We start from the raw sequence: 14,847 nt of genomic DNA, 5'->3' as shown, positions 1-14,847 counted from the left end.
GAAATGCAAGAGTTGATGATGAGCATGACTGCGCTGCCCTAACAGCGGATCGGGTTGCCCCAGAGATCGATAACAACGAACTCGTCCGCTCCCCATCACCAGCACCTCAGGAGCATGAAGACAGCCCTGAAGTGATCGACTTCGCTCCACTTCAAACGCACGATGGTGGAGAAGTAGTCGGTGATGGCGACGAGCCCGTGTCGAAATCGAAGAAGAAGTTCAAGAGAATTTTCTGATCAGATGATGCCTGACGTAGCATTGCCGGGAAAATGAGGGATAAAAGAACACATCTGAACTGCCTTGGATAGCGATGTCGATGATGCTTGACAAGTTCATTGTTGCAGCTAGCGAGGTAAGTCTACGGCTGAGAATCATGCACGATGCCTAGTCTATTTACGGGGACAATGAAGTATCCAGCGCCTAACACGGGTCCAGACGGTGGACCAGGCTTCACTTTCCCCAACTCCCACGACCACGAAAGAGGCCGACACGGCTTCATCCTCCGAGAAGTCACCCTTAAGCGACTTCTCCTGGCTGTAGAGGTCCACCTCACTGCCACAATCCTGGCCGTCGATGGGGCCGAGCCGAGGGTCCAGATGCACGAGTTGTTGGCGCGGGGTAAGCGCGAAGGAGACGACGCGGTCAGGTCGATGGTGCTGTCTGAGTGTTGGACCAAGGCATTAGGGAAGCGTCGCGAGCCTGACGAGACGAGACACGCTGAGGTGGCAGGTCATACAGGTCGGCCTCAGTCCGGGCTCGATGCGAGGAGGTGCGTTTAGTACGCATCGGCAGCCAGCATCAAACGCTGGCGGGAGCGTGGAAGGCGGTCCAACAGATTCGACTGGATATTGGTCGAATTGTTGTCCATCTTGATTCAATCCTTCAAGTCTCCGTGGTGCCGCAGCTGTTGGTGCTCGAGGCGGTTGGTGCGGCCAATTAGGGAGCGTGTAACGTTGTTGACAGCGCCTTGGACGCGTTAAGGAGCGCGCTCAACAAGGTCTGGTGTCTGGCTGGTGTTGCAAGTGTTGGTGCGAGGGAGAAGGGCGGGACGGGTGGTTGGGTTGGGGGGGGGGGGGGGGGGGGGGTAAGGAGTGGTTGTCGCCCCCGAGGGTGATGGGTTCACCTCGGCCTCGTTGCGCATATAAGGAACGTCCCTGAGGAGGCCGAGCATGGGGTGCTGTTGGGGGGGAATTCGGTAAGAGTGGTCTCGAAGTGGGGACGCCATGGTTGCTGTAAACCCTCCCTCTTCCCACCCCTACCCTCCCGTCGCCAAGTCTTGCAACGCCGACTACTGTGTCGCAACTTTCTCGAACCACAGCCACACTTGCCAAGCCAAAAAGGACATGGATTCGCTCTCCTGGCCCAAACCTTGATTTGTCGGCTTACTACTTAGATTCGAAGTATTTAACGGGAGAAATCTACCTCGTGAACGTGCCGTACGATTATTCACTTCAGTGTGACAAGATTGAACATTAGCAAAGGGAGCGTGGCGTGCAGTAGTCCAATCCTTCATCTCCATCACTTAAAATTAAGCTTCTGATCGATCAGCCTGCAGCTACACCATATATATGCTTTCCCATCGGTTGATCCAGCACAGACTCTACGCCACACACTAGCTACACGAGTGTTGACGGTAAGTGGAGAGAGTCTGAAACGCGGCGGCGTCGAGGAACGTGAACGGCGTCTCGCTGGTGCTTAATCATACTCCGGCATCCTTAATTCAAGACTCTCTTCTTCTCACTCGTTTTATGTTTATCTAGTGGCTGCACATGGCGGCGACAAGCATATAATCAAAACCGGAATAGTTTCGTGGATCATTAAGCGCTACCTTGTTCACGTAATATTTATACCTGTCATATTTGTCACCAACCTCCGTTTGTACTAGGCGCAGTGGCGCCTAGTCCGTGCGGTGTGTAGCAGTGGCACTAAGCAATTATGAAGGATGGAATCGATTATTATACATCGATTGTCGGGCAACCCTTCCATTATAACGTCAATTTGTTAGATGCGCCCTAGGCTATTCCCTGTCACTGTAGGTAGATGCATTGTACCACACGGATGATGGTATATATGTCTCTGCATCACCTGAGAGTATGGAGTTACCCCTCAGTTACAACCTCAACGAGTAACCCCGCAAACGTGGACGAGTTATCAACCGCTTTCCGAGTCAAAGCGTCACTTCCTTTCTATTTTGCGGTTCGGATGAGCAACGCCAAAGACAGCCGTAAGGAGGCCTTTGTGCCCGCTGGCTAAAGTATCCAGGAGACTTGCCACTCACTCGCGGCAGGGCCTCGAGCCTATTTAAATCTCTCGAACAGATGAATATCAGCTCGACTACCCAAGCAAGACCCGGGAGATTGGGAGGAAAGGGAGATTCGAAAGAGGTAACGAAGCAGGATGATGACAAGGGCGATGCAATGGAGGCCAGATACACGAGCACAATCTCCATCTTAATCTTCAAGGGGCATCCGCGCGACATCCGGTGCAATCGAACTACGCAGCTATGCATCAAGCGCAGTGAACCACATTTTCCACCTATGCGGTCGCTATCCACAGCTCGGCATGGTCGAGATAGAAGACCACAGGACCCCAAATGACAGACCACATTTTCTCAGGTTTAATCGAGGTGGCGACCGTACCTGCAACGTCCGAGCAGGATTTTAAGCTGCTCGAGGCTGTTCGGGGCATTCCTAATAGCCCAGAATGGGACCACCACATATGGCTGGACGATATTGTAAAGGGGCTGCAGGCCAAATGGCCACATCACTTTGGAAACCTCGCGGTCGCTGCAGTGTTAAATTACATCGTGGACATTATATGTCAAGCGCCTGAAAAGTGAAGAGCGAGGAGGTTCAACATTTTCACCTGGCTTGGACGTCCCTGCAATCTCATTCGTGTCTTAATATTTCTGGAGGAAACGGAGGCTAAAGACCTCACCTCCTCCCCCTCCCCCAAGCCAGATCATTACGAGAGCCGCACCCTCATAAATTTTATGCTTAAATCCTACTTGGTGTGCGCGCTCGATTGGATTGCTTCGCTGAAGTATATCTGGCCGACTAAAAGAGCTTCCCTTGGTCTCTGTGCTGCCGATGTGCTTCCACAGTAATCGGGCGCCACTCACCCCTGTGCAACACCAAGGTGCGTTGAAAATAAGACCATCAAGAATTGTGTGGGGCGTTGCGCGTTGTATTAGGGATGGAATATTTCCAAGTCCGAGCGACCAATGAAGAGGGCCAAAGTTTCTGCGACCAATCCATCCGACCAATTGCAGAGAGTTGATGTCATTCTGACCCCAAAATTCACCAACTATGACGACATTTCCAAATCGGTGAAGACGGGCATGATGGCCCTCATCGTTCTCGAATTGCTAGGCCGGCAGGACCGCCTTGGCCCAACAAACCTCTGCGAAGAAGCTGGCTGGAGTCACGTACACCACCGCGCGTCACTTCCCCCAGGTCGTCTCTTCTCCGCCCTACTTCCGCGAGGCTCACGAAATATGAAGCTCATTTAGCGACTCCATCTTCGAGCCACACACGATCATACGAGTTTCCCTCCACAGAATCGGTCCCAGCTATCCTATACATTTAACGTGACGAAGATGGACGGGCAGCATCCCTTCCCTAGATTCGGTTCCTTCGATCCACCTCCAGCCATGATCGGGTCGGTTGGCTGGCGAGGGCGCCAGCCACATTCGTCCATTCGTGCTCCTAGCCAAGACACCAGCGAGCCTGTCGAGACAACAATTGAACCGGATGACTTGCGGGCCATGAGCCCGCGGATGACAAGCGAGGATGTTGAAGCGTTGGAGCGTGAAATGCATACTGAACTGCGCCGGTTAGTGAAGACTATGGGATCTGCCGTGAACGTTGGATGTGTCCGAGGGTGGCCATCTTGGGAACTGCTCGCTGACGTTTGTTCCTGCGGATCTAGGCATGCGAAGGCATTGCAGGACTCGCTACTCCTCATCTTTAACCGCGTCGAGGCAGTTAAGCAGGGACATGAGAAGCTAGACTGCAGCAACAAGTTGCTGCAGAAGTATATTGGAGATTTGACTAGCAAGCGCTAGAACATGGCTGCGGGAAAACGTTATCCTATATCATCGTATCCGGAGTCAGCACGATCCGCTTATTACTACTACCTAAGAACGATCCTACCTGCAGCAGGCGTCTCAATGCGAGTCTGGCTAACGTGGCATTTGCATTTAGTACACTTCAGGGCACTCGTGAGCTAATTGTTAGGCGTCCAGCCACCCACGGCACCAAGGGGGCGCGAAGAGGCGGCTGCCGCGACCGTCGGTCCACCGGGCACTGGCCCCCGAAATGCCTGTAACTTGGTATTGATGGTCACTAATGCTGCCTCTTTCACACTGGCCAGTGTAGAGAACTATTTGACACCGCATTCCATAAATAAACAGTGCCATTGACGTTGAGGTTTCACTAGGCTCCTCTTTGGCACGATCTAGGATTGATATATGTCCCATGGGCAATGCCTATTCTTAGCAATGCCTATTTTTGGTGATGCCCGATTTCAGAGTAGAGCCGCCCGCTCTTGCTTGTGGGCGAGTAGCGAGAAGGGGCTCCCAGGAGCTACGGGAGATCTAGCACAGGTCAGGCGCGCAGGTTTGCTTGATCTACTTCTACCCCATGTGACTACCCCAGGGAGATGCTCCGTCGCCCGGTGAAATGGTCTTCGAGTCGCAACGCAGAATCATGCACGAGTTTCCATGTGATCAGGGATTTATGGTGCCAATGCTGAAGCAACCCTGTACCTCTCTCGCCAGGTTGCAGCTCATGGGTCATGACAACCCCAGTTGGCTTGTTCATGGTGTTTGTCCAAGAGGCTCCTCACTTGCCCCGCCCACCGCCTTCACAGCGTGCTTCTTTAAACAGAGCAATCGTCGCCGAAATCCCCTCCGTAATTCGTCAATCCAGTCGACCTGGGAGACAGCTGGTGCCCAGCGACAACGAAGGTGCGATAATAGTCCTTCCAAGGTCCTCGAACTCGAAAGTCACATAGACTGGTTTCGGGTCGGCTGTCCAATGTCCTTCTTTTCACAGAAGTAGGGTTCTGTTCGTAGGAGTTAGAGGATGCCACTGTTTGGTGGGACCGACGGATTGCGGGGTAGCTAGGGTCGCCGGTCATTACTGCTAGCGACGACCTCCAGTCATCCACATCTTCCGATTTCTTGAATGAATTTAGGTGGTCCTTATTTATCAACGGCATCGGGTAATCAGCCTCTTATCCCGCACGAGAACTGCGTGCGGTAGTAGTGTGGACGCCTCCGCGGTAGCGTCGCCGTGTGCATTCCACACGATGTTCAATCAAGAAAAGCAGGGGGCCCTTGGACCTAGTCTGTCGTCGGTGATAACGACTCGTGTAGACCGCCCCGTATGATCACTAGCCGCCTCAGACGTTGCATTCCACCACTGGACGCCTGCTCGGTCGACTTGGGTCATCCTCCACAAGTTCGGATCGAGCGGGAGGTCGGATCTTCGACGACGCAAAAGTGAGAAGCGAGATCTTGATCACGCGTTGTTTCGACTTGTAGCATGGAATCGTAGCACAGGAGAAATTGTATCCGTTACAGCCTCATTCCTTGGGTCTTCTGTGAATCGTTGCAAGGCGCCAATGCGTTTGGTGAGTACCCCGCACCACATGGTGCTGCGGCATGTGACAAGCTAGCAAGCATACTCGGGTATCTTTAACCAGCCTTTTATTATGCTGGCGCGAAAAGTTTGATATATCCATCAGTCATCCATTATGGCCGAAGCTAATTCTTGGGACTCGCGGATTGTGGATGTGATACTCGTATAGCAAGCTGACGCCAGCAAGCTTCCAGCGCGAGGATGACATTGGTGCAACAAGAACCCCTCGCGCCTTGAGCGAGAGAGCCTTCATTTCATGCAAGAAGTCAGATTACATATGTTGTCGAGGTCTGCCTAGGTTTGAATGGTGGTCCCCTCGAAAGCACCATCACGAGAAAGGTGGGCATATTGCACACTTGCAGTGGATGCCTTTGCATGTACATGGAACTAATGAGCATGAGACTCTTTCATGCAGGCGGCCGACCACCAAGGTGGCTTTGGTGGATCCCATATCCTGTAGTCGCTCAGCTGGTGGTGCAGGCAAGAGCAACTTTACCCCTCACGCACCGCGACCAACCACCCATGCATACACTTTCTTCGCGAGTGGATTAGTACTCGGCCGATCGATCCACAACCTTGGGGGCAGGCTGCAACAGAGCCTATTGGGGTTTGGGCACTACGGGTTTATCGGCTCGCGCTCAAATACCGGCTCCATGGGCTTGCACCACTTCTGTGATATATTCTAACAGCATGTGGACAGGTCTCCTTCATGAATGCAGCAGAATAAGCAACAACCTGTTCGAAGCTTTAACCCTTTTACCCACGCAGAAAGCTTCCGACCACTTACTGCTCATGATGACGTCGACAATGGTCCAAAGCGCAGCGGGGACCAATCTTACCACCCTTTCCGGGGAATCACATAAGCGCTTTGTGATGGTCACGACATTACTTTCGTTGATCGATCCGGTTCGAGGAGAACCCACGACACACAGCCTTGACAGGCACGCTCATGATGATTTGTGGAAACCTGAACAGCTTCAAAAAAAGTTCCTCGACTCATTCGCCCTCATAGCCTCCACTTCACGCGTTGGTGGCGAAACTGCCTCGGCGGTCTGTCTCGAGCAAGGCCACCCAGGAGGTACTGTCCTTCGACTTGCAAGCAATCAAGGAGTCAAAGGAGACACTCTTGAAATGCTGCAAGAGGTCTTGAATGCCCTGAATTCGGTCGCTTCTAGAGGTATCATGCTCAGTCACGCCGAGTTCGCAGGTCGATGAAAGAAGCTAATGGTACTTATCTGAAAGAAAGAAGTGCTGGTAGTGTACAACATGAGCTCATGGCCAAAATTACAGTCTTGACGAAAGACAAGATCCTGTCAATTCTGGAGCGGTTGAATCGTCCAGCTACACATGAAGACATCCAGAATGCTACGGTCAAATTGAAGTCTGGCAACTCGATCTCGCAGTATTCCGAAGAATTCTGCACATGGGTGCACGGGCTTCCTTCGGTGGCATCCTCACCTCCTGAAGTAACGTCTGACGTCCTCATAAGCAATATCGAATGGGCTTCCCAGGCGAAGTGGGTTTATCCGGATGAAATCGAAGCTTTACTGAGCTCGGATGAAGGAGAGTTGCCTTTGTGGCTAAAACATATATATAAGCTCGGACGTTACTATGCAGCGGCCAAGGCGATGCTTAAGATTGCTGTCAAGCAACCGAGAATCTTCGACAATATCCACGTCGAAGCTGTACCGAACCCACCGCAGGAAGACTTTTCACTGGAAAACGGATCGCGACCGCTGTTGACTGTTCTGTCCAAGATCACCAAGGATCCAGAAGGCCTTCGGGACAGAAGTCTGGCTCACTCATGATCCCGAAGCCAGATTACGGCGAGCATGCAGGATGACTTTAACCGTACATGCCGAAATGCAGCTCTTGAGCTTCTACGATCATAATCCCGAACGCACACCGCGACTACTGTTCATGGGCACCAGCAAGAAGGCATGTTATCTATGTTACGAGTTCATGTCCCGCCAACCTCTCGCGATCGGAGTGTCGGCAAGCCATCAAAAACTGTACCGAGGCTGGACGCTGGCCCCCCTGTTCTTCCAGCGTCAGGAAAAAGCACAAAGTTCTCCTATGGGAATTCAGCCGATATCTGGAACAAACGACGGCGCGCGATCTCGAGACTCGATTGGGCACACGACGACCGACCCGCCGGTCGAAGACATACCAAGACCTACGTCGCCTTCGTCATCAAATGGCGCCTGGGACATGCGATCATTGACTGAATATCTGTAAGAGCGGCGTTACTTGTGACCTCAAGCAGTTGGCATCACAAACGAGTTTATCCATGAGAGACCATTATTTCAGACTGAACAATGAGAACAAACGTTGAGCTAGGGCATTACTTGGCAGATTGTGCGCAGCGAAGCCTAGAGTGAGCCTCGGCACTGGAAGCATAGAGATCCCTTCCGTGTGTCATTACACAAAGGCGCACGAACGGGGGACGCTTGACTAATGACCGAAATCTATGTGCATCAGTGACTTAGTAGCGCTTGGGTGAGATGTGCTGACTAGGTTTCCGTCAACGGGGAAGTAGCACGCCACGGCTATTTCCTGGCTCTTTGTCGGTGACATCCTGGCGCAAGGTTCTTTTTACAGCTGCCCACTCATTGCATGTCATTGGTCTGAACGTTGATGGTGTTCCACACCAGAAAAATGTGGTGTAGGTGGTTGACCAAGACCACCCAATGTTAGCACCACATTGGGCAACCTGCAGTTTGAGGCTTGTCCCTGCAAGCCACATGTCGCGCAGGTACGCTAGTGCAGGTCTGGCCCTCTTGGCGGAGGAGCCCATCATTGCGACAACCAATGAGACGTCGAATTCGTAGTCTGCCGCCGGCAGCTCTTGGTGCTCATGCTGTGTATATCAAGGCAGAATCCTGACATGGGCAAAATGGCGAGAGTTTGCACCCAGGCCTACAACTTCCACATTTTGCACGATTGATCATCATGATTGAAGCCTATTCCAATACAGAGGACCACGATTCTGGACCAGACATATCAGAAACAAATTCTGTTTATCGTTATCATGGCATCCAGCGCCCGAGTACGCCGAAGCACAATTACATTGACCCTCGGCTGCTTCTCCGTCCACAGACACAATCGGCTGAAGGAACTTACAAGCCGCTTGGAACCCATGCTTTGAGGGGCTGAGCGCCTCATGGTTCACTGCCTGGATCTATGCCGCCGTGTTCTACTCGGTTGGTCCAGCAGTTTGGGAATACGAGCCAGACAGATGTGGGCATGCACCGCAGCGTCACTCCTGCCTTCCCCACGTCATCCTTTAGCCATATCCCACTTCATTCTCCTCTTACATACCGACCCATTCAGCCAGGTGCAGCAATTCAGGCCAACCCCCCAAGCGCATCATCCACGTTCCAATGTCTTTCTTGTGCCAAAACCTTCTCCAGCAAGACGAAACTCACGTAAGTGTCTGCACCAAGGTGTCGATGTTGCCACCAGTTGACACGATTCAGCCGCCACACTAGAACGCACACGGGGCCCATGAATGCCCTAAGCCAGGATGCCTCGTGAGGAAGGACTGGGGTAATAGTGTGCAACGTCACGTGTGGACAGCACACGCACCTTGGGCACGGAGGACTGGCTACCCCGCCCTCCGGAGTACCTGCGACAAATGCAGTAAAAGCTTCGCTAGACAAGATGGGCTTGTGAAACACAGAAAAAATTCATGTAAACACAGATAGCGCCGAACAGGGTCTGCCAAGGAGAATATATCGCTCGTTAATTCACGCTGTACGGATATTGCGCTGATCAGGTAGATGAGGAGCAAGTGAATGTTGATTCTGCGTACAGTGCTGCTCCCCCTAAGAAGTTTGGGGCTTCTAGGAGCACTAACCAAGGGAGTCCACAATTTTGCCACAAAGCCCCAAACAATGACTGGCTCTGGATTTACCACTGTGGCGACTGTCGACAAGTTCCATCACATTCTCGGACTCAAAACGGCCGGCAGCGTCCAGAGATCTCTGCTCCGTGGCTGTATCACTACAGTAGCGTGCCCCACGTTAGAATTGATGGTCTTCGACCAGTTGTCAACGACCCAATGGGGATAGATGCATTTATCACATGCAAGCACCTGCAGATGTAATGACACCTCAGGTGCTTTATCAAACTCATTCGAGGGCGGCTGTGCAGGACCTTTTAGACTGTTGTAGCGCCGCACCCGATGCCATGTCCCTAATGAAAAGAGGCGTCTCCTCACTAGTATCGGTGCTGCAGCAACTCCAGGATGCGCTGAAAGACGGAAGTTCGAATGGCCTGGAATTGTCTCTGGAAGCGAGAAGCAATCTGCAAAATATCCTCGAGAATTGCGAACTTGTTCTTGCAAGCTTGAAGACAATCCTGGACAAGTTTGAACATTATCCGAAAAATATCGAAGGGGCGGCGGCTGTAGTGAACATCAAAGCAATCAAGATGAGATTCCGATGGATGATAGAGGAGAGCGAAGTGGTAAAGGTCCGCAAGAGTCTGGATTCCCATGTGTGGACGCTGCAGTTGACTTTGACTGCAACCACAGCGTCCAGCTTGGTTCCTCAAGGGTCTTCAGTCAAACCGCTTGCTGTTTGCGTCGTGTGAGGATGAGCCCCGCATTTGGTGGTTGAAAAATAACTAGCAGATGTGGGTCATTGCTAGGAAATATTGTTGGTCTGTTTGGTAGGCCGAGTGGATTGGTGGATCCTGCTGTGGAGGCGGATTTTGGGTGGTGTGGCTGACTAATCCCGAATTTCTGCCGGTGGCTGGTGTCGGGCGCGAATCCTACGGAAACGGGCACGATTGCGACTTTCTTTCGGTTTCTCATCCTCAAGCATCCGTCACCATGACAAATCCGCCGCAGTCGAAGATCATTAAGGAGAATCCTATTGGTAAAGGCCTTGATGCCTTCCGCGCCTCCTTCCATTCGGTCTGCGAAGGCGCAAGCCTCCCTACTGTCCAGACGCGCTGCTGCAGCTCAGCCGAGAAGGTAAGGAAACAAGCTTCTTTTCTGGTTACTTTCGTCTGACCGCCATGTAGACCTCCAAAACCTTACCCTTATCCTTCTCTCGACTCTACAGATCCTTCCGGCATCTCGCCTGCTCCGTTCCAGCGGCAGTGGCAAGAACCTCTTCAGCGATCTATCGAGACTCAACTCCGCCGTCAACTCCGACAACTTCGACCTCGATAGCATCAAACCCCTCCTCAGGTCGGCCATTGCCGACGATAACGATGCCCTCATCTGGAAAGAAGTCTACAACGCGGTCACCGAACCTACCCCACCGCCCCAGCCCATAGCCTCCTCCCTTCAGCAAACCCCGTGGCTTCACAATACGAGCAGCTTCGCGAACTCCTCCGAATACCGTAAGGATGTGGACAGAGTCCTCAGGGATGAATTGGGCGTTATGTACGTCGGGCTCCCTCGATTCCACGAGACATTTTTCGGGCGGGTGGCAGATCTCACGACAGCATCCGAGGCTGTCTTCAAGAAGCGCATGGGGGGCGGCGAACCACTCTTCAGTAATGGGTGGAGCGGATGGCCAAAAGATGCAAACCAGGACGACGTATTGAGCTGGTTTGCAGAGCTGAGCGAGAAGCTGGCGACGCTTGCAGAAGATTACAAGTCTATCCCGACACATCGACGAAGGCCACTAGCACAGCCCAACAAGCCAATCCAGGGCTCCACCGCGGAACGCAAGTTGGACGTCGGCTTCGTGGACAACCCAAAGGCCGGGAAGGACTCACGATGCCACTGGTCACAAATCCTGGTACCAGGCGAGCTAAAAAGCAACCCAGCCGCCGACACGGCGGCGAAGGCGTGGCTAGACCTTGGCACGTACGCGAGGGAAGTCCTCGCCGCTCAAGACATTCGTCGCTTTGTTTTGGGCTTCACCATCTGCGGATCTTTCATGAGGATATGGGAGTTTGATAGGCTTGGGGGCCTCGCATCCGAGCGGTTCGACATCAACGAAGATGGGCTGCGGTTTGTGTCTACGGTCCTCGGGTTTCTCTGGATGAATGAAGAGGAGCTCGGCTTCGATCCAACATTTACAGCGGCCAACGGCCAGCGGTTCATCGAGATCGAGCGGAACGGCTCGAAGGAACGCCTCATCATTGACGAGGTGATGCAACGTGCACGTTGCGTTGCCGGTCGGGCTACGACATGCTGAAAAGCTCATCGCGAAGGGCAGCCACAGATACCGCTCGTCATCAAAGATTCATGGCAGTATCCGGAACGCGGTGAGGAAGGCGCATTATTGCGCGAGGTGACCAGCAAAGGCGTCATCAACATCGCCAGACACTATTACCACGAAACGGTTCAGATATATGGAACGGATGACGACGTCCGAAACGTCCGAGGAGGACTAGACGTCACCAGTGCCACGAACTACCGGCCGGAACGGTCAGCCCCCCCGTCGAGTACGATGGCCTCAGTTTCGCGAAAAGGCCGCAGCAGCAGTGTAGCTGCTGGCAAGAAACGATCGTCCAGTCAAGCCGGCGCCCCTCTGCCACACAGCAAGCGGTCTTGCTCGACATCTCAAGCCAGCGGCAATCTGTCAAATCGGGTGCATCGTCGTGTCATTCTTCGCGACTATGGAACTCCTATCTACAAGGCCAGCTCCCGAACGTCTCTGCTTGCCGCGCTTGACGGCTGCATTGAAGGGCATGAATCCCTACGCAAGGCCGGCATCCTGCACAGAGACATCTCTATCAATAACCTCTTGATCAACGAGGACGTCAATAATCCCTCCTGGCCTTCCCTTTTGATTGACCTGGATCTCGCCATCAAAGAGCAACGAGAGGGCGTGTCGGGAGCCAAAGGGAAGACTGGCACGAGGGCATTCATGGCAATCGGGGCGCTTCTAGGCGAGCAGCATTCCTTCATGCACGATCTCGAGTCATTCTTTTGGGTGTTGTTCTGGATATGCATCCATTGTAAAGGGCCGGACGAGCACAGGGTCGTCGCACGGTTCGACAAGTGGAATTACATCGACACAGAGGAGTTGGCGGAGCAGAAGAAAGGGCAAGTATCTCATGAGGGGGACTTCATCAGGACCGCTAAGGAGAATTTTACTCCTTATTATCAACCATTGATACCTTGGGTCAACCGGTTACGGAAAGCTGTATTTCCAAATGGTGGGAGGTGGGAGAGAGAGGACGGAGGGCTATATATTCGGATGCGGCAGATCCTTCAGGAAGCCCAAAAGGATCCGACTACCTAAGCAAGAGCCAGGCAACCTAGTATTTGTGTAACTACCTTGCTTTATTGTCTGCTCGTTTCAGCCGATCCCCTATAACATAGAGATACTATTCTGTCCCTTCAGCATCCAAATCAAAGGCGAGCCGCACCATCTCGTGGACGAGGCCTGCATCTGCCATTGGCAAGCGGCCAAGTTTTGTGAAGCAAGCATATATCCTCGATGCAGGGCTGTTTAACACCTCGGCGAATGAGCTTCCGAGGGATCGCCCTGTCTTCCCCTGTTCTACCTCGGCGTCTCGAAACTTCTTGGTGTATAACCTTCGAGCAAACTCTTGCCGCGACACGTTCCCATGCGCAGGGTGATTGGGATTCTGAAGGATGCCTTGGATCTCCGTGTCCGACTCCAGTAGCAGAAATGGCATTGGGTAGTGATTGACCTGCCAGGGCGCAGTTTGGGCAAACTCCCAGTCGATGATTGCCCGGAAGTTGAATCTGTCGTCAACAAGGATGTTCTGCGTACCAAGGTCCATGTGGTTCAGAGGGAACCGCCCCTCAGCGTCACTGTCCTCGAATAGGGTAGTGTTTTGCACGATGTCGCGAAAGACAAAGGCGCCAAGTACGGTGAAGGACAAAACACCATTCGAATCCGTATCCGTCAGATCCAGTTTGCTAATTGGAGCATCTGCAACGGTAGTGAAGTACTCAGCCGTACGAGAGAAAGGGCCGTGGCACCTCAACCCTTCTGCTGAGGCGCTGGCCAACCTGCCAATAACAGGCTCTCCTGTTGTCGATACGGAAGAGATGGAACCAATCCGCGGATATGCTAGAGTTGCTAGTTCTACCTGTACCCGCGTCCATTGGGATATGATGTGCTCCTGGATTGCAATCTAGATCCGGTTAGTAGGGCGGAATCGAAGCAATGAAAGAAACCCTACGATAGATTGCACAGGTCAGGTTCGACATCCTGTAGGGTATTTCCATAGAAGCCTTCCAAAAGCATGTAAATGGCACCGGCATCGGCAGCAAGCTGGGACCCGGGGCCTTCATAGGCGTATATCTGGGGGAGAGTAATGGCGGGTACGTTCTGGCTCACAAAGGCCATAGTAGCGACCTCGCATGCGATGGAGTACTGTTCGTCTTCCTCACTAATCGTAGGCGGGGCATCGGGGTGTCGCGGCAAGCGAACTCTAGCGATAACTAGGCTGCCGTCTTCAGCAATCATCTCAAAACATATCCAATACTGGCCCGCTGAGAAGGGCTTACTGGGCGTAGTTGAGTTTGCCGTTACGAACATCTGCGACGTCGAATGGAACCCGTCTTCGATTGACGACGTGAGAATTCCGGAGAGCCAGAAGATGCCCATTCTAGCCCTCACCAAGACGTATCTGCAGCGCACTCCGGAAGATGGCTTTAAGGACCTCGTCCAAGGGAAAGGACGCGGGATCAACTTCCTGCTCCAGTGCGTTGTCTCGCCCCAGCCAACGAGAGCCACTGCTGACATGTGATAGTGGGCCGCCGGGAGTGGGCAAGACCCTGACGGCAGAGACGCTGGCAGAGAGCTCTCGAATTCCGCTATACACAGTATGTATTCCCCGGCCGTGCTTCTGTTTCTTGCTGACCAAATAGGTCCCTGCTGGCCAGATTGGAGTGGATCCGGTGAAGGTGGAACCGATCTTGAAAACCATCTTCAAGATCGCCAGCCGCTGGAAAGCCCTCTTGCTCCTCGACGAAGCGGATGTGTTCCTGGCTCAGCGCTCAGAGAACGTGCAACTCAATGCCCTGGTCTCGGTGTTCTTGCGGGAGCTGGAACACTACGATGGCATCCTGTTTCTCACCACCAACCGACTGCAGGCGTTTGACGAGGCGGTGCTCAGCCGGGTGCATCTGGCCCTGAGGTACGAACCGCTGAAGCAAGAGGCACGTATGGCTGTTTGGAAGTACTTTCTCGACCAAGTCCGGGTCAAAGACGGACATCCAGCTTTCAGGAGCGATGTGATGGCCAGCCTTTGG

The 14,847-nt window shown here is 53.0% G+C and overlaps 6 protein-coding genes across 6 annotated transcripts; 5 read left to right on the top strand and 1 right to left on the bottom strand.

The window, feature by feature from the left end:
* Positions 1-3,652: 3,652 nt before the first annotated feature.
* On the top strand, positions 3,653-4,066 carry B0I36DRAFT_252839 (uncharacterized protein; the record flags this gene model as incomplete). The annotated part of the gene is made up of 2 exons (XM_046150710.1): positions 3,653-3,834; positions 3,931-4,066. The coding sequence occupies 2 exons, from the start codon at positions 3,653-3,655 to the stop codon at positions 4,064-4,066; spliced, it is 318 nt and encodes a 105-aa protein (XP_046007792.1).
* A 2,292-nt stretch (positions 4,067-6,358) lies between these two features.
* B0I36DRAFT_394316 (uncharacterized protein) lies at positions 6,359-7,985 on the top strand (the record flags this gene model as incomplete). The annotated part of the gene is given in 4 exon segments (XM_046161495.1): positions 6,359-6,455; positions 6,469-6,834; positions 6,888-7,395; positions 7,412-7,985. 4 exon segments carry the CDS (start codon positions 6,359-6,361, stop codon positions 7,881-7,883), a joined length of 1,443 nt encoding a protein of 480 aa, XP_046007791.1. The 3' UTR covers positions 7,884-7,985.
* Positions 7,986-9,401: 1,416 nt separating this feature from the next.
* B0I36DRAFT_334819 (uncharacterized protein) lies at positions 9,402-10,249 on the top strand. Its single transcript, XM_046155389.1, has one exon. The coding sequence runs from the start codon at positions 9,732-9,734 to the stop codon at positions 10,239-10,241; it is 510 nt and encodes a 169-aa protein (XP_046007790.1). The 5' UTR covers positions 9,402-9,731; the 3' UTR covers positions 10,242-10,249.
* A 233-nt stretch (positions 10,250-10,482) lies between these two features.
* On the top strand, positions 10,483-12,901 carry B0I36DRAFT_394304 (uncharacterized protein; the record flags this gene model as incomplete). The annotated part of the gene is given in 6 exon segments (XM_046161494.1): positions 10,483-10,593; positions 10,614-10,626; positions 10,677-11,472; positions 11,482-11,786; positions 11,811-11,876; positions 11,886-12,901. Coding segments are annotated over 6 exon segments (2,265 nt in total). The 3' UTR covers positions 12,860-12,901.
* A 1-nt stretch (position 12,902) lies between these two features.
* Positions 12,903-14,131, bottom strand: B0I36DRAFT_394300 (uncharacterized protein; the record flags this gene model as incomplete). The annotated part of the gene is made up of 2 exons (XM_046161493.1): positions 12,903-13,724; positions 13,799-14,131. 2 exons carry the CDS (start codon positions 14,129-14,131, stop codon positions 12,945-12,947), a joined length of 1,113 nt encoding a protein of 370 aa, XP_046007788.1. The 3' UTR covers positions 12,903-12,944.
* B0I36DRAFT_211767 (P-loop containing nucleoside triphosphate hydrolase protein) lies at positions 14,112-14,784 on the top strand (the record flags this gene model as incomplete). The annotated part of the gene is made up of 3 exons (XM_046148922.1): positions 14,112-14,296; positions 14,346-14,418; positions 14,464-14,784. Coding segments are annotated over 3 exons (579 nt in total), but the record flags the coding sequence as incomplete, so codon positions are not given.
* Positions 14,785-14,847: the final 63 nt, after the last annotated feature.

Source organism: Microdochium trichocladiopsis, assembly GCF_020744255.1.
Source record: "Microdochium trichocladiopsis strain MPI-CAGE-CH-0230 chromosome Unknown B0I36scaffold_10, whole genome shotgun sequence".
Taxonomy (NCBI): Eukaryota; Fungi; Ascomycota; class Sordariomycetes; order Xylariales; family Microdochiaceae; genus Microdochium; species Microdochium trichocladiopsis.
Note: the sequence above shows the minus strand (reverse complement) of the source record. Positions and strands in the feature narration are given on the sequence as shown.